The sequence below is a fragment of the Branchiostoma lanceolatum genome, chromosome 3 (assembly GCF_035083965.1).
Source record: "Branchiostoma lanceolatum isolate klBraLanc5 chromosome 3, klBraLanc5.hap2, whole genome shotgun sequence".
NCBI lineage: Eukaryota > Metazoa > Chordata > Leptocardii > Amphioxiformes > Branchiostomatidae > Branchiostoma > Branchiostoma lanceolatum.
Window position 1 is genome coordinate 7,012,742 of NC_089724.1, and position 25,920 is coordinate 7,038,661.

The 25,920-nt window shown below is 39.1% G+C and overlaps 1 protein-coding gene across 1 annotated transcript in view; it reads right to left on the reverse strand.

The window, feature by feature from the left end:
• LOC136429922 (myelin regulatory factor-like) overlaps nucleotides 1-25,920 on the reverse strand; it is a 34,325-nt gene that overhangs the window by 1,988 nt on the left and 6,417 nt on the right. Inside the window, exons 2-28 of the mRNA XM_066420090.1 lie at nucleotides 17,905-17,983; nucleotides 17,118-17,258; nucleotides 15,823-15,961; nucleotides 14,617-14,789; nucleotides 13,825-13,943; nucleotides 13,158-13,317; nucleotides 12,451-12,646; nucleotides 11,467-11,543; nucleotides 10,767-10,968; nucleotides 10,276-10,353; nucleotides 9,734-9,853; nucleotides 9,036-9,257; nucleotides 8,324-8,493; nucleotides 7,777-7,849; nucleotides 7,261-7,355; nucleotides 6,714-6,806; nucleotides 6,409-6,518; nucleotides 5,640-5,792; nucleotides 5,007-5,082; nucleotides 4,734-4,834; nucleotides 4,354-4,457; nucleotides 3,560-3,644; nucleotides 3,069-3,236; nucleotides 1,920-2,007; nucleotides 1,549-1,614; nucleotides 835-952; nucleotides 245-319 (exon numbers count right to left, since the gene is read on the reverse strand). Of these exons, the coding sequence (XP_066276187.1) occupies nucleotides 245-319; nucleotides 835-952; nucleotides 1,549-1,614; nucleotides 1,920-2,007; nucleotides 3,069-3,236; nucleotides 3,560-3,644; nucleotides 4,354-4,457; nucleotides 4,734-4,834; nucleotides 5,007-5,082; nucleotides 5,640-5,792; nucleotides 6,409-6,518; nucleotides 6,714-6,806; nucleotides 7,261-7,355; nucleotides 7,777-7,849; nucleotides 8,324-8,493; nucleotides 9,036-9,257; nucleotides 9,734-9,853; nucleotides 10,276-10,353; nucleotides 10,767-10,968; nucleotides 11,467-11,543; nucleotides 12,451-12,646; nucleotides 13,158-13,317; nucleotides 13,825-13,943; nucleotides 14,617-14,789; nucleotides 15,823-15,961; nucleotides 17,118-17,258; nucleotides 17,905-17,983 (3,281 nt within the window). The remainder of the gene's footprint in view (nucleotides 1-244; nucleotides 320-834; nucleotides 953-1,548; nucleotides 1,615-1,919; nucleotides 2,008-3,068; nucleotides 3,237-3,559; nucleotides 3,645-4,353; nucleotides 4,458-4,733; nucleotides 4,835-5,006; nucleotides 5,083-5,639; nucleotides 5,793-6,408; nucleotides 6,519-6,713; nucleotides 6,807-7,260; nucleotides 7,356-7,776; nucleotides 7,850-8,323; nucleotides 8,494-9,035; nucleotides 9,258-9,733; nucleotides 9,854-10,275; nucleotides 10,354-10,766; nucleotides 10,969-11,466; nucleotides 11,544-12,450; nucleotides 12,647-13,157; nucleotides 13,318-13,824; nucleotides 13,944-14,616; nucleotides 14,790-15,822; nucleotides 15,962-17,117; nucleotides 17,259-17,904; nucleotides 17,984-25,920) is intronic.

The following is a 25,920-nucleotide window of genomic DNA, read 5'->3' on the forward strand; positions in this document are numbered from 1 at the left end:
GACCATAAAAGTATGGATTCATTAACTTCAACCTCACACATGCATAATGCTGGTGACCAAATGTAACTATCACCCAAAAATGATATCAATAATAATTAATTATATATGTGTATAATTTTTTTGGGACAGCTACATTGAATTTTATGTTTGGTCACCAGCTTTATGCATGCATGATTAACAAAGTCAAGTCAAAGAATCTATATTTTACATAATTTCTGTTAGCTTTAAATCTAAAGCTACTTACCATCTCTACAACTCTGAAGATGTAGGTTGTTTGAGGGAAAAGAGCTGCGTCCACGTCCCAAAGATGATGGTGGCCCTGTAGTGAGCATAGCACCACATTCGTCAAGAGTAAGAGATGAAGAAATGAAACATCTATATCTTGTACTAACACTGCGCTTTTAATTCTAGTGCATGATGCTCATTTTTAAGATTTTCAGAAAAACTACAACAAATGAATACTGGATGCTCCATGAAAAGAAAAATAGTAATACTCAAGACTTTTAATAATAATAAGTATGTTGCAAATTCATGCCCAAAGGCTAATTGCAAGTTTGCAACAATAAGTGATGGTGTGAGAACTTAAAGGGATACATAAAGCATACATGTGATTCAAATGACAAAGATTAAACTACGTTGCTAGTCTACGATAAGTTTCTACAGCTACGATACTGATGCGGGGTTTGGAAAGCAGTGTAAAATAAAAAGTCCCATGTTTTCGATAATGAGTGGTTTGGATGATTTCAGAAGGAATTCGGCACCAAATATGTATTGACTACAGGATGAGGCAGTAGGAAGAAGTTTAAATCACAGCTATATTGCAGGAACCCTTACAGTTGTGAGTGTAGTCTGCTCCTCGACTGTGTTTGGTTGGTCGATATCCGTGTCTTGTTCAGGGCACACCGAGTCTGTCAGCTGCCCACACAGTTTGATGTCTACTGGATGGGAAGTACTGCAAAAAGGGATAATTACATATTACACATCTTAGCTTATGTTATACATTACCGGGTAGATAGGAATCATGTAGGGTAAGGGCCTTGTCACATACATTTTAAGATTGTCATGTAATTGCAAAAGGCATTTCTAGGATAACCGTGCATGTGTCCCACAAAATTCAGCTGTCTTGTTATCTTACAGAAAAGGCTGTCCTAGATCCTATTCAGTGGTCTGTTTTTTCACAGCCTGCTCGAAAATTCTATGACATCCAAAATGTGCGATGACTTACAACAAATGTGACTGCAGCTTTAGAAATAGTGCATTGTATGCACCCACCCTGATAAAAACGGTGTGAAACAATAAATGTTTTAGAGTATTTTAATACAGGTAGTGAACATTGCTTTACATGTAACAGTACATCTTTCTGTGACATCAAATTAATTTTCATGCAAGAAGAAATGAGTTAAGAAATATCCCTTTTCATCTTTGTGCCAAATCTACTAAAAAAAATTCCCAAACTCACTACATGTAGCAACACTGACTGTCTAATTGGTTTCTCTGGTCATGTACTTCCAGAAAAAGAGATCTGATAAATATTTAATTTGAGCTTACTTGAACTCCAGAGTCAAGAGCTGCAGGGGTGTGTACATGCTGATGTGGAGACTGTAGTTCCCTCCACTGGAGGAAAACAAGCATCACTCATCATTAAAGTAAATACCTTATATATCATTGATGTATCAGTTTTAAGGTTTACTTGTAGGAACGAAATTGCATCTAATTTGAAATACATGTAATGTTGTATCTTCTTCATAGCAAGCCAGGCACAATGTACATCTTTATTAAAGCTATCAGCTAACTTGAATGTGAAAATAGCTTGGTATTAATACACAACATTTCTCTGAATATCAATTTCATAATTTCATATTATCTGACATCAAGTCATAGACTTCACTTCTGTAAAGAGTCCTGTAATTTCAGCTTACCTGCAGAAGTTCTGGGCAGAGCAGAGGTTTTGCTCCAGGACAAGATTCTTCTCTACAATGCCCATGGCTGTAACCACTGTGCTCAGCACTAGAAGTAAAGGTAGCAAGTCAATACATGCAATGGGTTCACTCAATTCATTTAGCTGGAAGGGAATGAAGTACAATGGGTTTCAATTTTCAGTTTTAGCATTTCCAAGAGAGGCAATCAAACATTATAAAAGTGAAAGCTGTCATAACTAAATATGCTACATGTAGATGTGGTAATGTCAATTCATCGGAGGGCACTCTGCACAATCATGTATGTAAACGTTACACTCAAAATTACCTGATCAGCCATGTTCAACAAATATGATGCATTCAATCATTTTTTTACTGTTCAAACTGTTCAATAATTATGACTCATTAGGAAATTGAACAGTTTAGCCATAATTCATTGAACAATTCATAATAGACACATACTATCTCAGACACACATAAAACATAAGTATTGTTCTGTAGAAATCTGCAGTGCTACATGTATCACAACAGGTGAGTAGTAATACATACTGTTACACTACAGCTTCAATGAAACTATTCTAATGGATGATATCATAACTGTACATGAATGGAGACAAGAAGGGAAAAGAGAAAACTGTGCTTTTGAAAACCCAGGTGAGAAAAGGAGAGATATCCAAAATAGAAAGGGAGGAATAGGGAAGAATCCCACAACCTGCAATGCATGAATCACCAGCTAGGAGGAGCTGCTAAGTAAATCCATTACGTACAAAAATTACTTCTAGAAAAAAAATAGAACCCACGGTATGGATGGATTGCTTGGTGATTCTCTATTCTAGGGGCATTTGGGGTGGGGTGGGGGTTTGTCTACACACTATTCTCTATTTCCCTTCACTTGGACAGACAAATATTGTTGATCAATCAGTTAGTAACGGTGACCACTCTGGTTTTCCTACATGTAGATAGATTTGTGCACTTGTGACTCATCACACACTCGACATGCATGTTAGAAGAATGGTCACAATAGACATGTACAACGATTAACTGTTGGGTGAACAAGACTTCTGTTGAACATTATGCTGCCCTTACGGCTGCTTAATAGGTACAGGACTGATGAAGTGACGTGGTTAGAACACGATGGCTCCTGAAACCTACGTGAGACCACCGGGCCCTCCCCAACATCCTCCTCTGTTGCGCGGCGCTTGATATTGGACCCTTTGTGGTCGATGGGCTCGTTTTGTATACCAGAGTCGTCTAAGGGTTTCAAATCACTGGCGTCTTTGGCGGTGGGTATAAGAGAACCCTGGGACATATTCTTGTAACCTGCTCAGAGCAAGGGAATCACATGAAATCACTGTTGTCAATGACAGTAAGGCCTTCCTGATGGATTGATTGATGTTGGCCTGAGACAATTTTCATTGACAGTATCAGGTCTATAGTATAAGTATAACATACAGAAGGAAGAGATAAATCCAGAAATCATATCATTTTTCAAGTTGTTAAATAGAGACCATTGCAAGTATTGGAAAAACAAATTATATAGCATAGTATGAAAAAGATTGCAAGATCAAATCGAAATACGGAAAAAAAAAGATCAGGAAAGGAAATTGCGGCACCAGCTACTGCATTTTGTCCCCTGTACTTACTGCCATCTTGAATGATGACTTGAGGTTTGCTGGGGTTAAAGCCACTCTGTGAGGACTTGTCTAGTCCTGAGGTGGTCACGTGAGGCTGGGAGGAAAAATGTAGTTTAATTATAGAACACAAAAAAACTTTAAAATTGGCACTCCCAGTGTTACAGGAAAGTTATACAGCTCTCGTTGCCCTAGAAACTGTGACAGATTAATTGCAATTTGAAACTGTCTTTAGCTAATCCTAATATACATGTAGAGCCTGACTCTGCATTACACATCTACAAAAATGTATAAGGTTAAACGTTATATATATTTAACACTAGTATGTAGAGCTCTTGCTTAAAATCTAGTCTTAGATGTATACAAAAATTGATCTGGATAAAATCTGGTGAGCTTATGAAAGAGAAAAACATACTTAAAATCTTAACACTGCCATAAGAATCAAACTTTTATATTACTCTTGAAGGAAAGAAAACTATTGTTTCTTGAACTCAAACATCCACACTATTTCTACAGAACAACGAGAGTTCTCTCCAGTATGGTTTCGGGTACCTTTGGAACCAGACTTGGAGATCATGGAAAGGGCCGGTCAACTCCATCGGGCTAAAACTCCCCTGTAGGACTAACTTAGATCGGCAGGCTTACTGCCTTGGGCAGCCAAAGCAACTGGCTAACAGTCTGGGCCGCCGAAAAAACTGGCTGACAGGGCCTCCGAAGGAACTGGCTATAAGGGCCGCTGAATTGAACTGGCTAATGGCCCGATCCCCGAGTCTGGTTCACAGGGTAGGTTTAGGGGCAGGCCTTACCACAGCAGATGTCGGGACGATGGGTGGTACAGTGGGCACACGGGGATCGTGTGGGACGTTGGGACAGCAGTAGATCTGGGGCAGGGTTGATTCAGTCCCATTCACTACACAGAGGAAGGAGCAATTTTACACAATGTTACAATAGGCTGAAATATAGTCATTAAGCAAACAATAAGGACATAAAAAAGACAAAACATGTTCTAATAAGACCAATTGCTTAGCACGACCAAAAGTCTACTTTACTATGAATGACTGAGTTAAAAGCTGTTTGCATTTTGTTTTCCACAAAAACTTTTCTGTCAGATTCTAAGGTCTTCGATGGTGTTCAGTTGTAACCTTTGTTTATGATATCAGTTAAACATGATTTTAGAGTTCTTTACCTGGACTGGATGTCCCCAGTTCTATAGGGTGGCCTCCAACTGGGTACAGGGTAGTGGTGTCAAGTGCCACGGCAGGGTTTGCGGTGGGGATTTCAGGGTTTCTATGGCAACAAAAACATGTACATTGTTAAAAAAATGATTTTAACTGTGAGAGTAAAATTAGCCAGGGTGCCAGCCTCTCTAGTTTACTGTTGTTAAATTTGAACATCTTCCTAATGGAGTAAAACCTTGAAGTTTCTTTTTCCAAATAGAAGTTTGAAAAGAAAGACCTACATTGGAGGTTCAGTTGGAATGTTACGGACTGCTTCTAGCATCTTCTCAGCTTCGACTGGCTGCAGAGAATCATCACCTATAGACAAAAACATTATCCATAGTTACAGCAATCCAGCAAACCCAAACATTTTAAATTGATTGTACATCATTCTGTGAACTCTCTATATTTCAATACCTTGAAGACGGATGTAGGAATATTTTATAAGAACACAATGAGGCCCTGCCTGACTCCATAGACGATACTGAGCAGAGCTGGCGGCTGCAGCAGAATTCAGTTCCTGTATCTTGAAATGCTTAATGATTCAATGGATAGATGCTCCCAAGAAAACAGTTTAAAAATTCCACTGTTTACGAATTTCATGAAATGCATTAGACATGAACAGGCAGAGGTTCAGCCCAGTAAAGATCGTAAATGTTTGACCCCTGACCACCTGCACAAAACCCGAGAAACAGCCAACGACCCTAACTCCCCACTTTCGCACGCTACATGCACACAATGCTATTTTCTTCCGGGGAATATCCTATGCCAGTTATAACCGGCGCGGCACACAGGGCATGTTTCTGTAAAGTCTTATGGGTTGTCTGTTTGTACATCATCTAAAAGTCTTCTCCACATAGCACACTTGTACGCACCATTCTCATCGAAGTTCTGGAAGACCAGCTGCAGGATGCCTGACTTGTGGGCCTCGTCGGCGCTGACCCAAGTGTCATTGTTCATGTCCATCATGTGGTAGGACTCCACGGATACCAGCGGCACCAGCTGGTCCTGCCATAAGTACATGTTCCCTGCAAGAAGAATTTGCAAATAACAAATTTAATCTAAATGACTTCTCTATCTGTATCTGTATAGCCAGTATAACCCCCCTTCGGCGTAACACACTAGCTTTGCAGGCATACATACTGCACAGCAGCAGCTGGTTATACTACACTGACCAACCTGTCACACCTAACTGTTGCAAGATAGCTCCACAAGACCCAATTTGCCTACTTAAACAGCAGCTTATCTTAGTACATTTTTACATGGGATCTTGAAACTTTCATGGACATATCCGAATACAGTAGAGATGAATTTATATTGTACAGTTCTTGGTGGCAAATGTGCTAGATGTTGGCACATGATCAGCACCCAAATCCGCGGTGTGTTTTTTCCCACACATTTTTAGACACTGTCAGAATAGCAAAGAGGCTCGGTGGGTTGTGAGAAGTACCTTTCCCAAGGGCAAAATGTCGGGGCATGGTGAGCATCGAAACCGGGACCTATCTGTTTTGAGTCCAACGCTCTAACCATTGCGCCATTATGACGCCACTGAATTTGAGAGGAATTTTCTATTGTTAAAGGTTCTGCTAATTGTCCCTTTGTTCAGTAAAGTACATGCAGACTAAAACAGTCTCCCATCTTTACCATCTGTGTCTAGATGATCGAACAGCTTGGCTCCACTGATGACTGTGACAAACTCTGTTGGGGAGATGGTGTTATCACTGTCCAGATCCATGTCATTCCAACTGGCAATCCTGCACAGGAATACAAAATATAAACTCCAGTTACAAAACCTGTGACTTGTTGCTGTAAACATTCTCATCAAGAAATGATACAAAAAGCAATACTATATACCTTTTCAGATATGACTTTGCCTTTATGTACTGATTGTTGGAAGGTAAGAGCCAGAAAATAAAAAAGTAACACACATGCACAGCTGTATGACTTACTCTGCCAGACTGACAGTCTGGACTACATCTGTGGAGGTGGTTGTAGTTGTTGTCTGGGTCTCCAAGACGTACAAAGTTGTCATGGCAACCACACTGCAAAATAACGGTTCATAAGGTTAGGAGATACAAAATGTGCTAAGAGAGTTTCATCATCAATATTCAATGTGATATAATGAATGTAGTAAGTTCCAATCTTGTTTTGTAAAAGACATTAGACCAATTGCTTTTCTTTTCAAGTAACAAGAAATAATAACTCCAGAAAGAGAGGTTTGCAAGGGAAAATGTTACATGTACATGTATCACTTTCTGATGTTACTGTTGCCTTTTTCATGTACAATGTATGTTACAAATAGGTTGTCATCCACAACTCTAAGTTGTTCTTTGCTTATAAAAAAAAGATGGAGAAGAAAATGCGCAAACACATTATTAAACAATCTAACCTTCTCCCTGCTGCCTAACTCTGTAACAGACAGGGAACTGGGTGCCAAACGGCTACTTCAGAGTGCTAAAGGTTAAAGAAAATACAACAGTTACTTCCTTTACTTACCAGAAAGCCATGATGAGAACAAGAGCGATGACTGCCCCCTGCATGAACCTCTGGGAGCAGAACCGGCTCTCAGGGGTTTGGGGTGGGTGAGGACCCTGCAGAATATACACACATTTGCATACATGTTTAGAACTTAGTGTAAGACAGTGACAAATAGGAAAAATATCAAAGAATGGTTTGACCTTAGAACTAGTAGTATATTTATTAAGTGTTACGTTAAACTTGAGATATTGAATTACACACATGTACATGTACGAAGGTTAATTTTTTTGTATCTGATTGTTCTTTTGTATGTCTAGTAACTGTTGTAGAAGACCTTACGAAAGTCGCTGTACTTTTGTTGTGTCAATAAAGATTGTATTATTCATGAATCACAGGATCTTGCAGACAAAAAAAACATTTCTCAAATTAAACCTCCAGAAAATATATTTTTTGGTTTATTTCAAATCTCAATTGCACATTGCTTTCAGATATGATAGTGATGTTGGTTAGACATTAACATCTACAGTAGCTTACATGGTGTCTGCCATGTCTGTTGTTCTTCATACACTTCCCCTTGTAACTGGCTGCAGTGCTGCCACACCGACTTCTGCAGGGGAAAGAAAAAAACAATTTAACTCATGCCTGACAAGTGTCATGTCAAAAACTACATTCAACTGTTGTGTGCAATGAGAAAATACAAGTGAGCTCTCCAAAAATAATGTCAGTTTTAAAAGTTTTGATTTTACACAAACTTTTGCAGGACACACTACAGACAACAATTTTGACACTGCAACTTTTGTCTCCGGCAGCTACATTATAAAGTACAATGTTAAACTTTCTTCCAACACTAAGGTATACACGAATCAAATTTTCAACGACCACTGTTGCCTTCTTCAGGATCAAAAATTATAAGCTACATTTAACTAATTATAAGTTTGCCTCTGAATGCTTCTTCAAGATCAAGGTACCATCATGATAGTGCTCTTGCTTTAAGCTGTTATCTTAAGGTAAGATGACTATGAGCTTAAGTATCATCGTCACTACATAATAAGACTTAAAACCAGTATCTTAGTTTTCTTACCCAACAGTTGTTGCTGTACTGGTGCTGGATGTGGACTTGATGCTGTCTAACCTCTTCAGCTTGGCAAGTTTTTTGTTCATCCGCTCCAGCTCATCAATTCTTGTCTCCAGATTGTCCGTCAGCTTACAGAGCTCTTTCACCGCCCCTACATTCTCCATGTAGATCCGGTCCTGGAGAAGGTGGGAAATACAAAACAGTTTAATTGTAAATACTTTTGCCACAAGTTTTGGGTCATACCAAAGACTTTAAAAATGGTACATACTGCTTTCTCTGCTTAGCACTCAGCATTTGGAAAAGAGTATGGAAGTTAAATACACACATCACTACCAGCAGACTAGCCCCCTGCTGTACAGACTTGCCCTATGTTATGTGGCCTGAGGGCTGGGAATCTGAGATGGGTGCCACCATAGGCTCCACCAAGTGGTGCGGGAGGACTTTAGTTTAACTAACAAGTTTAAGATTGAGACATTGTATCAAGGTGCTATGAGCATGACTTTACATTTAGCTGCTCTTGGGTGATTTTTGTATACATACTTTTTCTATAAGCCTTTTAACTCTTGCTTACCTAAAATGTTGTGTGCCTGAGAAATAAACACTTAACATCCAAAATTTACAAAGCCATACCATGGCAAGAATCTTTGATAAAGGTTATTCTCAAGGTCCCTCAAAATTTCAACCAAAAAAAACAAACAATTTAAACAGTTCTCCAAACCTTGTTGACAACTAACAAGTTGTTGATTGTTTCTCCACCCTCCAGGGCTATGTCCTCTCCAGTCTCGATGACTGCATCGGGGATGACTTCTTTGACCTCTTGTGCGAGGACACCCTTGTCGTCCACCTGGTCTATCCCCATCTTCTCAGCAAACTCTGGTTTGTAGTTGTAGTTGTAGACTTTCAGCTGAGCCACGTTGGTCAGAGCTTCTTTTGTGTCAGCCTGGAAATACATTTGCCAGTTGTTCATATTGACTATAGGTCCTCGTAATATTACATATAAGTCAGAACACAACAGACATAGAAAAGAGGCAACAGACAATGCCTATGCTGCAATGTATCTGTACCTCAATCAGTCAGTACGGTAGAGGCATCCTAACTAGATAGCTTTAAACAATGCAGGCAGCTTACTGTGCAAAAAGTAGGTGTGGCAGTGTAATAATATAACCAGCTGCTGCCACGCTGCGTGCCTGCAAAGCTGGTATGTAATTATGCGGAAGGACAGTTATTCCGACTATACAGATACAGATACCTGATCTGCCTTCATCATGCAGCAACGAGATTGACATTTCACCTTATAAAGACTATGTCTACAAATCTGCAGTATGATTTCTCTGGAATTCATAAATAGAGGAATCATAAAAGGATTAAAAAGCTAGCTGGTTCAAAATCAAATCCGTAAAAGGTAGCTCCACCCACCTCTATGATGTTCTCCTTGGCGCGCATGTCTGACGGCTGCATGATGTGTCCGGACACCTTCACGTTGCCGTGGACAACCAGAGCCTCGTCAGGCCTGTCTGTGTTGACGCCAACTCTTCCCTGTAATGAAATGAAGGGAGGTGTCATTTCATTCATTTCATTTTCATTTCATTTCTTTATTTAACCAGAAGGCACACTCAGGTCTCTTGACCTGTTTTTCAGGCTCCCTGGATACAAGTTCAATGCATAGACATAATACACAATGATCACAATTATATACAATTTAAAAAATTATTAGTCCTAATTCCATTCCTAAAGTCCATTTCTAAAGGTCGATACGGCAGTGAGTTTTCTTTGTTCTGTTGGGAGTTTATTCCAAAGTTCAGGACCCCTACATACATTCGATGGTGCAAAAAAAGGAACACACTTTCTTCATAACTGATACCACGATTGATGCCTTCGGATTGATAGATTCACATTCAAGCAGGATATAGAAATGATTTGTTCAAATCTACTTCTGACTTTGAGAGACAGAATCTCACCTGGTGGAAGATTGCATCTGGTGACTGTGCTCTTTGCCAGCTGATGTCATCACTCTCAAACTGTCCTGGGTTTGATGCCTATAGAATAAACAATTCAGTTGGTTAGTCTATAACTACTGTAATTCTTGATTTGTTAACAGAAACTTTTAGCTACATTAACGGTTACCAGTCAACCACTAAAATTTCATCACCACAAATGTTTGATCACTGTGACGTCACACACAAAACAAAACAACTTCTTAAATTTGGGACATTAACATTTTGTTCCCACCGTTAAAATCAAAATAAATTGCAGTTAACTACTCACTTTTCCCCAAACCGCTAGAATTACCAACCGCAATATTACATGGATTTACAGTATTTGCTTAATCTTTAAACTATCTTGAAGGCTTATTTGGGAAATAGAACCCTCCACACAGCTTGTTGAGAGTATTTCAGGGCAAGTAAATGCAGACTAAAATATCTCAGAAGACGTTTGCGGAGACACTTACCCTTACGATGATTTTTTCTGAGGAGTGAGCAGCAACAAGGTAGTGACCGTTGGACGTGTGCGCGTGCAGTGCTACCACCAACATGAAGTATCTCTGGTCGGGGTTGGGCCTGCCTTTCTTGCGCATGTTGTTGGACGTGGTCTCGCTGAAGTGCAGACGCCCCAGCGTCATCTTCACCACTTTGTCTGGGTGTAGTTCCAGACTGGACAGAAAGGGGGCATTAATACATCAAACTGTGACTCTTTGAGTTAATGCAGAAAATTGGAAACTTCATCAAGAAACTGAGTAAGATTTTCATGCCACTTACATGCAGAAGATTAGTTTTGATAATGCTGATGAAGATTACACTACACATGGCTTAAGCCCCTGTCACATATGGAGGACCTTCCCACAACTTTGCTCCTGACTACTCCCCAACTCATTAGGTGGGCACTCCTATTCTAGCTCCAGTTTGGTCCTCAGATTGCATCCAAGCAGAATATGACTTTCTGACTTTGATTTCTCAAACTTTATAGTCTACTTTTAAGACGAGCAGATAAGTTTGAAACTTAACAACAGATGACATTGCTCATGACTAACTTGAACCATAGTCTAGAGACAGTTGGAAAGCTATGGTTAGCTATGTGTGACAGGCTTTAGCAATGCCATTAGCATACTGTATTATTGAAGATACAACAAGGTGGCATGTTCTTGTACTTACTGTGCAGGGTGAAAGGGCTTCTTGCTTCTGTCTGACTGTGACTGCTCCACTCTTATGGACTGGGTGATGGACTCAAACTGCAATGAACGCAACAGAGAAAAATGCTTCAATAGAAAATATAATTCTGCAACCAGTTGAGAAGCCTATGGCACGAACCCATGCCCGTAGCCAGGGGGGGTTCGGGGGGTTCGGACGAACCCCCCCATTGGCTTGAAGGTCCACTTTCACAGGCTTGAAGGTCCACTTTTTAATGTTCAAGATTTTTTTCAAGGTGGACTTATTTGTATCACCAGCAATGCCACTGAGGCTAGGATCCTAGAAAAAACTTTGTCTCTGATTTTTCCTCTGAAATTCTCTCAAAAACACAGGAAATGCCCTTTCGGAAGGTTCAATTCTTAGAAATTGAAACGCTCAAGGGTCCCCTTTTACCGTCCAAGGGTTTTTTTTCAAGGTGGATCTATTTGTATCACCAACGGAGCTGAAATCCTAGAAAAACTGCTAACTTTGTCTCTGATTTCTTCCTTTGAAATCCTCTCAAAAACACAGGAAATGCCATATCAGAAGGTTCAAATTTCAAAATTTCCCCTAGGAAGCTCGCGCCTGCGGCGCTCGTCTTGCGCCTGCGGCGCTCGCTGGTCCCTTAAAAATTAAAACGAACCCCCCCATTCAAAATCCTGGCTACGGGCATGTGTTCACTATATTTCTTAGCACATCATCAACTATAGGCACTTTGTATCAACTATGTTCTTTGCTGTGACAATATGCTGACTTTTTAACAACAAATGTTTTTTTTTCTCTGTATAGTACTTTGTTTTTGCTAGGCTTGCAGAACAGTAACTGTTATACTAAATAACACAAGTGCAATCACTCTTCATAAAACAGAAGAGTATGTTTTCTTATGTTTTCAAAATTAAAGACTAAAGACTAAAAGATACAAATAGACATAGATATAAATACAGATTATATAGGATGTCTTGTGCTAACCTTGACACCGCAGATGTGTACACAGTATTTCTGGATGGCCTTGTAGTGGTTGCCATCTTTGATGTACTTGGGGTGACCGGCCAACCCTGCGTGCACAGTCACCTGGAAATGGTTCTTTTTCTGACACACAAACGAGTCGTCGACGGTGGAAAAGTTGAAGCCCTTGTCCGCGTCAACTCTGTAGCTTGGGGCAGGGCTGGAAAAGAGATTTTGAAACTGTCTTGATACTGATCATATTGTCTTGATACTAAAGGTACAATTTACAAGAAAACACTGTATATTCAGCACTGTAGTTACTGAAACACTTTTTAAAAGTATCTTGGAGTAGGGCTGGAAAGGAGATTCTAATGCTGTCTTGATGCTGATTTATATATTAAGTGCATGATTTAAGAAAAAACACTGTACATTCGGCACTGTGTTTACTGAAACAGTTTTTAAAAGTTGACATGTGGTTTTTACCAAAGTTAATATCTTTTACATGCATAATCAACATGGCACACACAAGGATATCATGCATTTTAACCTTCTCCCTGCTGCCTAACTCTGTAACCAATAGGGAATTGGGTGCCAAATGGCTACTTCAGAGTGCTATAAAGGTTAAAACATTGAAACATGTCCTGCAAGACATTTAGCAGATCTTAAATCTTTCGATATGTTGCTTGTCAGACTATATTTGTATACAGTACACTTTTTCAAATGTTACTCACAGCTCACTGTGGTGTGCATCATACAGTTTGTGCCAGCTACCGGGGGTGTGGGCCTGCCACTTGATAGTCTGATATGTGCTACTCTCCATGTACATGCTGCCGTCCAGCGAGATTTGATCCGGATCAATCCCAAAGTCACCCAAGCAGTCGGAAACCAAACCTGAAGAAAAATAAAATCATTGATAAGAGTTTCAGATCAGCATCCTAGCTTTTCTAACCTAGTACAAAAAACATATGATTCTGTATAAATTGAAAATTTTCCATAAAGACATCAAAGACTGAAGGACTTTCAACATGCTGTGATGGGCTTTTGGGGTATCACAAAAGAACTATGAGGATGTCTTTTGGTATAGCCTTTCTTTATCATGATGCCCATTGAGACTCTGTATACAATCTTTCCTAAAAGAAGGCTGGGGAAAAAGGTTTTCTTTACTACCTCATTTGTATTACAATCGGTATCTGTCCTGTTCTGTTGAGTTAAAAATCAAATCTTCCAAACTTCTCATTGAGTTTCATATATGGAGCATCCCTTTCTTTTATGTTCTTAAAAGAAAAAAAAATCTACTGCAGTTTTGAAACAGTTCTTAAGATAATGTTTTCACCATAAACAGCAATGTTTAATGACATACCACAAGACAAGTCCACTCTATGTAGGGGGTGTACGTACCAGGTTCCTGTTTTATGTGTGTGAGCAGTCCCCCCACCATGCCAGCATTGACGGAACCTGCCGGGGACTCGGAATGTTTTCTCTTCTTGGCAGCAGCGCGCTGGGGCTGGGGGGAGTTCCTGTTAAATGGAACAGCCACTGTGTTACATGTATGTCCAAATATAGTGCAGGATACTACAATCATTGAGACATCTTACTGTTATTGATACACAATTAAGCTGGTGTGTTACACCAAAGTGTAATACCAGCTATGGTTATACTAGCTATTCAGATATAAATACATACTTACTTTTCTTGACAAAATCAACAAGAAACATTACTTTGTGATCTTGCAGATGATAAACAAAAAGGAGAAAACCTCAATACAAATTTTATCATTATCTGCATGTTCTTCATCAAGCAGAACCTTTATTAAAAATGAAAGCAAGTAACATTTTCCTGAACAATTCAATTCAATTTTCCATTCAATTCTATTGTAAAATGAAATGGCAGAAGTATGGTACAATACATATCCAATCATGTACAACTGAATTGTGTTGATTTTTTTCAAAAATGTTTTACACATACAGTGTAACTAATTAACACATATACATGCTACAGTAGAGATTGCGATTCAGAACAATTGGCAATTGTCCTATTGTCCTAGGACAGATCGCGATCGGGATCTGTCCTAGAATAATCGGCAATTCTACTAGAACAGATTGTATGTACTTAACAACTTGCAAGGCAAGTTCATTTAACGCAATGCCATCATTTTCTAAGAAAACTTTGTGTGTAACTCCCAAGACTTACGTGACTATCTGAGATAGCAGCTGATTTCCCTGAGCGCTCATGTCTAACATTTGGTGGGGAGGGGGCATGCTGCCGTAGCTGGCTGTCGGCTGCTGCTGACCAGGCATGGTCTGATAGGGCATCTGCATAGGCTCCTGTTTCATGTAGCTACCAGGCTGGGGCAGCTGCACCATCTGTAGGCAAGAGAATATATTGAGCATTTCTATGTCGAGTTTTGTTATCTTCACGCATTATCTATTGACACAATGTGGAGTAACTGATAGAAAATGAGTGACACAGGTTGACAATAAAGTAACATAACAAACTTGACATGTGGTTTTGCACAATACATGTCAACAGACCCACTTATTGTTTGGGAGCCCAAGCTTACGCAAATACATTTTCATCAGTTTTATGTCATGAAGTAAATATTTTTGGACGAACATGGTGAATATTTGTCCGTCCCAACAACCACATTTCAGTCCCAGGACCGAGGGACGGGTCCTGCATATAGACAGCCATTCATTAGACTTAATTTCATACTGATATGTAACAGCAGTATAGGAATCTAATGTAAAGTAGAGTGGATTCATTCCTCAAGCTAACCGGCATCTTTCAGTTTAACACCGCAGTCGTCCCTCAGTAAGACCTTTGGAGTCGCATAGTTCCCATTTAGAACTTTTATTCAGCCTAGTACCACGACTGGTTACGTCGTGTTGTGTACAGACTAGATGACAAAAGTTTGTGAAGTTCTCAGTGACACTTATATATACCTTTCGAGTGCATACTGCCCTGGTAACATAATGACATGGCAACATGATACCCTACAGGTCGGTGTGCTCTTAAGGAATGGCAGTAGGAATTTAATATACCTTTCGAGTGTATACTGCCCAGGTAACATAATGACATGGTAACATGATACCCTACAGGTCGGTGTGCTCTAAAGGAATGGCAGTAGGAATTTAATCTCCAAGCAGATCTATTGGTGGCTATAAAGACCGTATCCAACTGGCAAAAGGAGTTTTCCTCGCGAGTTGCCAGTTGGATACGGTCTTTACAGCCATCGATAGATCTGCTTGGAGATTAGTAGGGATTTAACACAGGTGACTGCAGTGAGATTTTTCAGATACCGATGACAGCAATGGGAGTCAACAGCAGGCTTATTCTTACATAGAAGACAATAGTGGGATCTGAACACAGTTTATAGTGAATCGCTTAAACTCTCACCTGTGCATTACTGTCTCGTAAGCTGCACTGTGAGTACCCAGAGTCCATGAGTCCTGCTGAGGGCTGCCCGTCGGCAGGCAGGTCCTGGGGAGGGGAGCACGGCTCGGAGCTCGAGTCTGGTGGGGAGTCAGGCAGGGGCCTACAGTGTACAGCAATCAGCCAGAGAAAATATGTTACAACACAATCATTACAAACTTCTGTGAACAATATGTGTTGACTCTACTCAGACATCCAGGTTATAATAAGTCCATTGTAAACTCATGCCCGTAGGCTTATTGCAAGTTAACAATGATTAATGACAATAAGTTAAACATGAGGTATAGGTGTGGTACAAATGGCGAAGATTAAAGTTCCTTGCTAGTCTACAATAAGTTTTTATGTCTATGTTACTGAATATGAGTTTCTGTTTATAATATACCCAAGGTAACAGTTACTCAAGCAACTGGCTAGATTTTAGAAATGGTCAGAAGTTTCAGGTAGCATCCAATACCTTTCATCAGTCACTGTGATTGTCTTACTGTGAATTAAAGATGATGCGATTTTTCTACTTCTACTTATAAGTTTCATTGCTATATATGCTACAACCAAATACAGTAACAATATCTGTCCTAAAAATGCTTTGAAGCTCTGGAATTTATGAGCGTTTCCCCAGGGAAAACCACATAAGAGACAAGAAGATGACCTTAAGGCCACCTTTGTGCAACAACAAAGTAAATTGTCAGCAATGATGTATCATTTTGACACCACTGCCTCAGGCTATTCTGACTTAAAAAAAGAAACTAGAAAAACAAGATACTATACATCACAATGGGTTGGGTTACTTTGGTATCTTATCTACTGTAGGATCATTCACAATCACAGCAAAAACGATTTCTAAAAGAGCAATAAATGGTGTCATCATACCTCCTTGTGGCCTTATTAACAGCAATGCAAATATTATCAGTGCTAAGACTTTTAAGAGCAGTTTATACCTTGCACCTGGGACAAACTCAAATTACTATGCATCCATAACATTACAAACAGACTTCATTTTGCTTTGTCATATTCCTTGCCACTGAATTAATGTTTCACTACAATAAACTATTAGGTATCCTAATGTTTACAATTTGCAAGTGCTAAGGGAGAATCTTCAGTCTAAACTTTGACTTTTAGGTCCAGCATGAAGAATAGTTTTCTTACGATTTGTGGTTGCATGGTTGATTAGTAAGTTATGTGGCCTGTAGTGTGCTTAGTCAGTTTAACAGACAAAAAAAAACAAAGATGTAGAAAACATAGAACATGGGAAACAAAATTACCCTATGTAGCCATTGAGGTCGTTGTGTCTGTACTGGTTGGGGCCTGGAGCCTGGGCCTGAGCCTGACTGGTGGTGGGAACACTGGTGCCGGCTGTGAACCCTACTGTCGTGGGCTGGCCACCTTGGATATCAGGAAAATACCTGGAAAAAATTATGGAGAGGGCAGATTATTTTATGATTGGAAGTGTGACAAAGAGGGTAACCATTTTCCCCATGTGGTTTTCCATCAACACTCACTATCTAAACCTTCTCTTTCTTATCATCATTACATTTACATAATCATATTTTCATCCTATATAAGTGTATTTCCGTATACCTTCAACTACACATACATTTTCCGAAAAGTCCTATATCTTATTGAACATTAATCCATCACCGATGAAAGATGTTGGATGGACGTCTCATATTTTCAAATTGTAATCCATTAGTATAGACTGAATCAAAATATTATTCTTCAATTCCTGGATTACTAGCATTCACAAACATACACATACATGATACATGTGTTTCTGCATGCATTGTAATATCAAGGAAGAGTCTTCTCTGTGTAATGAGTAAGACAAAGCTATGTACATCTAAACTTGAAAGGCAGCATTTGCGAGAGCAAATATACAGCATATTTGCCCACCTCCCTCCTCTAGCAAAAATGTCAGCTCATTTGGCCCAGGAACGACCGAGATAAATCCCTTTGAAGAGTTAACAGAGAAGAAGAACATGACCAAAAACAATTTATTTCACCCATACTACAATCATAGAGAGTGGCAGTGGGTTATAGTGGTTTACTCACACGTCTGGCTCGTCTTGTGTGATGAAGTCATGAAGTTGCTGAAAGTCCAGCTCTGCTGACAATTCACTGATGTTATCACCTGGGTGGGAAGGAATGCGATTGGATTGGTAAGTAAAGTTAATGATGTTATACTGTACATTAGAGATTTCATTCACAGATGTTTTAGGATTACAGGACGAAAAAAAACAACTTACCTGTGCGTTATTGCAGTCTTCTCTTAGCAAACAATGCCATAGTCCATGATAGAAAACAGAGCATTACACACTTACAGTCAGTTCTTAACCTTGATATAGTACTAATAGGCACTAATAACTAGCCAGCAAAGCATATATCATGTGAAAGATATGTTTCACATTAGGATTATTCATGCCTTACATTGTACTTCATCATCTGATAGCAGCTGCTATTACTAAATTCACAGTCAAGAAACATGCACAATAACTTTGTCCTGAAGTTATCTCTTGTTTTTCGAAGAGGCTGACAAAAAAAGGTGGAGTGATGGTATAACTGATAGAGGTGGGAGAGCACTAGATAATAGGTACCTTTCCAGGAAGTGATCAATCAACCTCACAATACATATGTTATTAGCCACCTATTTGAGAAAGATTTCTTGAGAATTGAGATGACATGTGGTTTTTATGAAGATAACCATGCTCACTTCCAAACCTGAATTTGTATGCTGAAGACTTAACCTAACCAGTGCCAAACCAAATCTCTTTGTATTTTTGTCAGTAATACACTAGTACATAATGTAAATAATTTCACAACATCTCTCAGGCCAAATAGCAATGACCTACATGTATATAGCTCTTCCTAAATAATTAGGCCACATTCCTGATAGCAAGAACTTTTATTGACTCTGAAAAGTGTGCATCATAATCCATAGGATTTGTTTTATAGACTGGAACACAAAGTTAGACACAATAAAATGGTGTTGAAAGATTAACTCTAGACACAGGGGGTGCTAGAATATGGGTGATAAAATCTACCTCCTACCAAAATAAAGCCAGCTGGACTGTGGTAGTTTACATTATGGAGATGAAGGTTGATTTTTTTAATGAATAAAAAGCGTACGACATTTAGACGTTATTGAAAGAAGATAACTGGTAGTGGCAGTTAAACAAAGTTGGTACCATAAAATATCAAAGGTACAATGTCAACCTGAATGATAACAGTTATAACCAGACCAAATTTTACTTGTTTTTGGCTCATCTTAACAGTTATGAAGTCTTAGCAAGTTGACATGAATAAAGGTATTGTGAATGCAAATAGAAGATGAAAATCTTAGATCATATAGATGAGGAAAGATAAAATCACAATTTAAAAGACAGCCAAAAGTTGGAAGCCAATGTGAGGGGAGAAAAATCAAACTACTAATAAACAATCTAAGGATGCTATGACAGAACTTCAATGAAAAAATTTAAGTATGATTTATAAAACTTACCCCAGCTCAGATGAGGTAGAAATTTTAAAACTTAAACTACCAGTACTGGTGAATATTTCTTTGAATCACGTTGTACCCATTGATGATTGAGGATGACTAATCCTAAGTGTACTTGGAAACTCCCCCCAACAATGACACAAAACACAAACAGAAGTTAGGATTGAATTTCAAGGTGTGACGTACATTTTCACTAAGACTCTGTTTAACTAGTACTAAATATAAGCATGACGCTGTGTACGCTGAGAGTTCTGATCACACTATCCTTATTTGTTTGCCCCTTTGCTTATTTGCAGTTCCCCAATGCTTGTGACGGATATCAACATGTATTGACGAACAAATATCATCTACAACCTTTGGCTCTGAAACAAATACCCATCAAAATTCAAACTCTGTCTACCTTTCTTTCTGATTTTTAATATCTCATTGATAATGCCATGAATTGAGAAGTTAATGTATTGTAGTCAGAGTGCATGAAAACACAGTTGGGGGCCTTTTGTTTTCACCAGGCAATGACACGTGTGACCTAGGGTAACCTTCAACACACACAATGGTCCCAACAGGTAACAGGCACAGACCACCTTACGTCGCTTGTGATGTCATAGCTGCAGTCACATGCTCACACTTAACATTTACACATAAATGTGTGTATGCTAAGACTAAAGTAGGGGGCAGACACTAATATTGACAATGTGACACAACTTTACTTCTTCCACTGCATGTAAATAAAATCAACGAGGTGTTTTTGTTCTCATTATGTAAATGATACCTGTGGGCTAGGGTGACCTGCAGCACACACAATGGTTCCAACAGGTAACAGGTACAGGGCAGCGATCACGTAGCGCTCTGTGATGTCATAGTCACATGACCACTCCTGTGCATTCATGCATGTCTGCTACTGCTAGGACTAAGGTGGCAGGGTGACAAAAATATTGCCATGCCTTACGGCGTTATATATATATAATGCAAACTTACAGTGGCTATTCCTGTTCCTTTTACTATACGTAATTCAACCTTTTACTCATCCACTCCTAGAATTCTTTCCTGCAAAAACAGGAATCTTTTGAATACTGTTTATATGATAACATTGTCACTAAGTATTTAGTTGGGAAAGTATATTGTAGCATGCATTATTTAGATATTTTTAGCTCCTAGCTTAAAGCAAAACCTTCTCACTTGTGTACTTTTCCCCTGCAATATGCATATTCAATATTGAAGTTACGTGTAAATTCTTGGCTGGTATCATTTCAGAAATCCTTTAACTCGGAATCAAATATTTTTCACATATCTCTTCCCTTTTAGTTTTTGCATAGGGGAAAAAAAGGAAAGCTGGGGCCCGATTTACACACTAGTTTTCTGGTTGACTCAGGGTTGTGTGTGAGGAGCTTTGGGCTGCTAAAGTGAAGTTTTCCTACTAGAAAATGCTACTTGAATGGCCTAGGGTTCCCCTTACACAGTCCTGAGTCAACTCCATCCAAGTCGACTCAAAAAAACGTGTGTGCGTGTGTGTAAACAGTCCAACCCTACAAATGGTCTACGTTATCACTTGGGAATGCAGATAATTAGACTTAAAACTCCAACAGAATTTTATGTTAAGGACAATGGGGACTGATGAGATTCAGAACCCAGCAACTAAATCTGGTAGATTTGCTAGGGTTCTCCTTCGAGTCCTTGCACAGCCCTGAGTCAACGTCAAGTCGACTAAAAAACGTGTGTGTAAATCAGGTCTGGGTTTCAACCCTACAGGTGCACACCTTGAGTGTCATGCTTAATTCCTCCCTTGAGCATGCAACATGCTCAGTCATTCAAGTATACATGTCAGCTCATTCATCATAACAAAGGGTACAAAAAAACAAACACTGCTGCTAGGGCAACAATTTCCTCTGTGGCCTGACTTTCCCTAAATGGGTGCATAAGTCTGGACAAAACCTACAAGGCTATGTTCTAGACTTAGAGAAAGAAATGCCTGCAAAAATACAATCATATACCAACTAGTGTAAAATACTGTAATTCATACAAATAATCTAAGCAACTCCATATGGATTGTTCCATTCTTGTACAATAAAACTCAAAAGAATGCTACAGAAATCTATACAAATTAACTGCTAAGAAATACATTGTACCACAGTAGAAAAATTTGTGAACACTTTCTTCCACAAGTAACAAAGTTGACAGAAAAGTTGGGTTTGTTGAGTCAAAAAATACCTGAGGATATGGAGGATAGAAACTGCAAAAATAACTTTTATGAACGGATGTTAACCTTTCTTTGCACCATGCAAAAGAAAAGAGTGACTGTCACAACAGATAAAACAGCCATCTGTATTTTACTAAGAAAAACAAACAACTTACAAATAGAACATACCACTTGACTGGCATATGCAATGGTTTTGTTTCAATTATTTATCAATGGGGATTAACAAGTAAAAAATTAAGATCTCAAAGGGAGACAAACATTGTTAAAGTGTTTATGATCTTCCTTGACCTAATCCAGTGCCCCATAAATAACTAGTAGCTTTCAGCACATACTGTAAATGCAGAAATAGTCACATGGTTTTATGTTCGGAGTTTTTGAGGTAAGCTCTTCGCTGTAAACTTAAAGCCACCACAAAATTTATTGCCCTGCTTGTCTATTATTGTCTCAAATGTGAACTTAAAACCACCGCAAACACTTCATTTTTCCCTACAGCGAAATTAAAACCACACAAACTTAAATACATTTACAGTACACATACATGATGTAGGGGGAAACACCACATGCTATAAGGTGATGAGCAGGGAAGGGGAGGTGCCAATCCAGGAAGTGGTTCATGAGTCACAGTTTACATGTGGCTGGTGCCAGGAGGAGCCAGGACAGCAGTCACACAAACTTAAACCCCACAGGAACTCAAAGTCCACTGGTACACTATAGCATCTCACTGTGTCTGTAAACCTCCTAAAGGTCACGTTCATTCATCTATTTATGGTTGTTCTACAGGAAATAGACACATGGTATGTTTGTATTTTGGGTTAGAAGAGTACATTGTATGTAGCTACCGTTACATCTTTTACAAGAACTGTACCTACATTTAAATTTATTCCCCCAAAATAGGGGGGGGCTACATGCCCTTTACAGAGTGCAATCAACCATCTTAACTAAATTCAAGTCCACGTAATTCATAGCTGGGCCGTTCAAATTTAATATGCAATTGTTACATTAAGCATAATTCAACAGGTGCCTGAATCAAGCGATTTTAAGTATTTCAAAATAATAAGTAGCCTTAGAGCGTTGACCCCCTATAGGAAGGAAGGCATACTAAGTTAACCTTGTTGCCAAAATGTAAAATGATAATGCAACTTTTACCTTAGAATAGAAATACCTTTTAAAGTTTTATAGATGCAAGCATGTTAAAAGTAGCAAGGAGACAGGGAGAAAGTACATGTAATACCTGTAAGTGTAAGTTTAATAGTAACACTGAAAAATCTTTTACCACAATGTTGCATATGGAAGTCTACCTTTCCATTCACCTTATACTTTAGTTATAGCACTGGAGTAGAAAAGGAAAAAAACAGGAAATTCAGCTAATCTGGTTTTAGTTAACACCTCCCCCTCACATTGACCTCTGGCTGGTTCAATCTCATTCACTGTTCCATTAAAATGGTTTCCTACCAGGAACGATAAAAACTAAAATGAAACACCTGTTTTATTTTTCGAAGTTGCAAAAACTATGGTCTTCTAATAGCTAGTAGCCTGTTACCGAGACCCTGGTTGAAATGTAGCAAAAAGGATTGGAAATGCAAATGGGAAATTCTGGATTCTGAAAAGTGTTACAGGCAACTTGGTAGACATCGAAACACAAAACAACCAAAACCTTTGCAGCCCTGTGATGGACACGAGTGATCTTGGATGCAAAATATAGGAACCTTGATAGTGACAGACAATTCATTATTAAGTGTTAAACAGCATTCTGATTAGCTGTCTTTTCATCCTTGAAATGTGGGTCACAAATTCTTGTCCGGTGAAAGCTAACCATATGCATGTTGGCATTTCCTGTGGAATCAGCAAGAACAAAAATCTGATCTTTTCCAGCTACACAGGAAGTATCGATTATTACCAGTTACAAGAACTACATTTCCCTTGCCTTGTACTTTTTATCATAGACATTTACAGCAAGAAACAGTACGTCATGCTCATCAATTCTTTTACAAAAACTTCATGTACTGTGCAAAAGTTTGATACCATCTGTATCTATATTTCCAATTACACATGTACTACTACATGTAGTTTACAGATGAACAAAATGGAATTCCAGAGAAATTAATGCCAAAAATAAACAGGTCAAAACCAGTCAGAGCCGAACCTCTGCTTGGAGAGTATCAGTTAATGCATTTGGACTATACATGTACAACGTATTCACAACTCAAGCCACCATATTTCTTCTAACTCTGGAATTATGGCCATGCAGATACATGAAAAAAGAAAATGTTTTTTTCTAAGACAATATCATTGGCCTCATCAGTAATAACAAGCAACAGCTGCACAATATTTTAAAACTTCACAAAATACAGAGCTCTACATCTCTTGATGAGTTATACAAGTACATCCAATACATTCTACCTAAATCCCACCAAAAACAAGCCTAATTGTTTGAACAAATTAAGTCAACAGTCGCTTGCATAGATATCATTTTGAACCAACTTTACATGCAATATTGGGTACTTAAAGAAAAACACTTGACATTGACATTACCTGGAAGTCTCCTTGAAGCTGCCCAACTTCTTGGAAAGGCTTTCATTCCCTGCACGGTCCATAGTGAATACATATCAGATCACTTTCCCTTGCTTTATACCATATGGCAGACCAGCGAACTTTCTTTTACTAGTGACCGCATGCTGCTCTTGCCTCATTTTTAGGGACAAATCACATGATGCTTACTCGGGGGGTGGGCAACAAACAAGTGCAGGGCTGTAGATAACAATATTCCCACCTCTATAATGTCATTCAATGATAAGAAAATATCTACAACATGAAAACTCTACTTTTCCCGAACAATTTCCTTTCATTGGATATCTAGGCATGTTAGCTGTATACTAATAGTCCTTATCATAGTATTAAAGGTGCCCTAAGCGATTTCAGGGGGTAAAACTTGAAATATTCTGGGGAAGGCAATTCTGTTTGGTGAGGTTGAAATTTACATTTACCTCCCTATATTAAAACATCTGCATCATCATTTCATACTTTGGGCGTTTGAATTAGCACAGAAGCAAGCCACAAAAGGAGTATTTTATTTATTGGGTCCCCCCCAAAATCAGCCCAGAATCCAGCCGTAACCGTTTTCTGTCGACAATTTTCGGTAACTTCCAGCCGCGTGACGTCACAATGCCCAAGCACATTGAGCCATGACCATGTGATTTTTTCTTCGGAAGCGTTCGGGACTTATCGGTCAGAATCGTGCACGTTCGGAAGATTTGAAATGATAACTGGCCTCCAAGTGCTCAGATTTTCAATGTCAGTTCCCACCCCACAACGACATCACATTTTTGCTCCATGATGGTCAATATGCTATGGAATAGTGTTATCTAAACTTACTATGGATAGAAATCCGAAAAAAATTGATTTTGAATATATGACTTTCAGCGCCCTAATATTGCTTAGTTTGCCTTTAATGACCAGTCCCTGAGGTCAGAGGTAGGACTTTTTTTGCCATGAGTGTGACCCTAACTTCCTGGGTTTGTACTAAAGTTACAACTAGAGATGAGTCACGAGACATGTGTGCCTGTAAAAACCTCTATGGTCAGACTCTTCCATTTTCAAATACCAGGGAATTCTATGGCATTGTGCCACCACTGTTAAGCCTAATGATAACACAAAAAGCGTGCCATACTTGGCAGCAGAAGCATTATAACCTGATGATGCAATATTTGTTTGAAGAGGAGTTGTTTGTTAGATTAATAACTGTCGTTTGGCTGAATTTTCAATGTAATATCTACGAAATAAACAATTCATCACAATATGTTAATCATTGATAACTGAGTGTGAATCATCTTTGCAAAACAAAATTTGATAATGAAAAATCTTAATGGCAGACTTGTAACATGAACAATGCATATCTAAAATTGGTATCACATCGAGTGCAGACTATCAACAACAAAAATGTGATGTCATACTCTACCACATGCAAAGCCACCTGCAGGTTTCAATCATTGAAATGTTGGCATTAATTACAAACTATGTGATGGCTTACCGGAGAAGAAAATTCCCTGCAACTTCTGCAATCTCTTGCTAAGTACCGTAAAATTCCTATTTACGTACGCACCCCTCCTAACGTACGCACCCCCGATTTGGGGACGATTGCGGGCCTGACTCAGTGAGTTGAAACGTTCAGGGGAAAAACCCTCCTAACGTACGCACCCCCTCTCCAGCATTTCGGTGGATAGTTAAAGAGGTTGACATGAATGATCATCCTTCCGACGATGTTTACCAACTTAAAGCTACCAGTGTTCTCGCCAGGTTTTTTTCACAGCATCGGGGCAGGGGTTCGGGGGCTGCCTAAAGCCTGCGACGTGGTCCATGGGCAGAGCCCCGGTGGGGGGAAGCT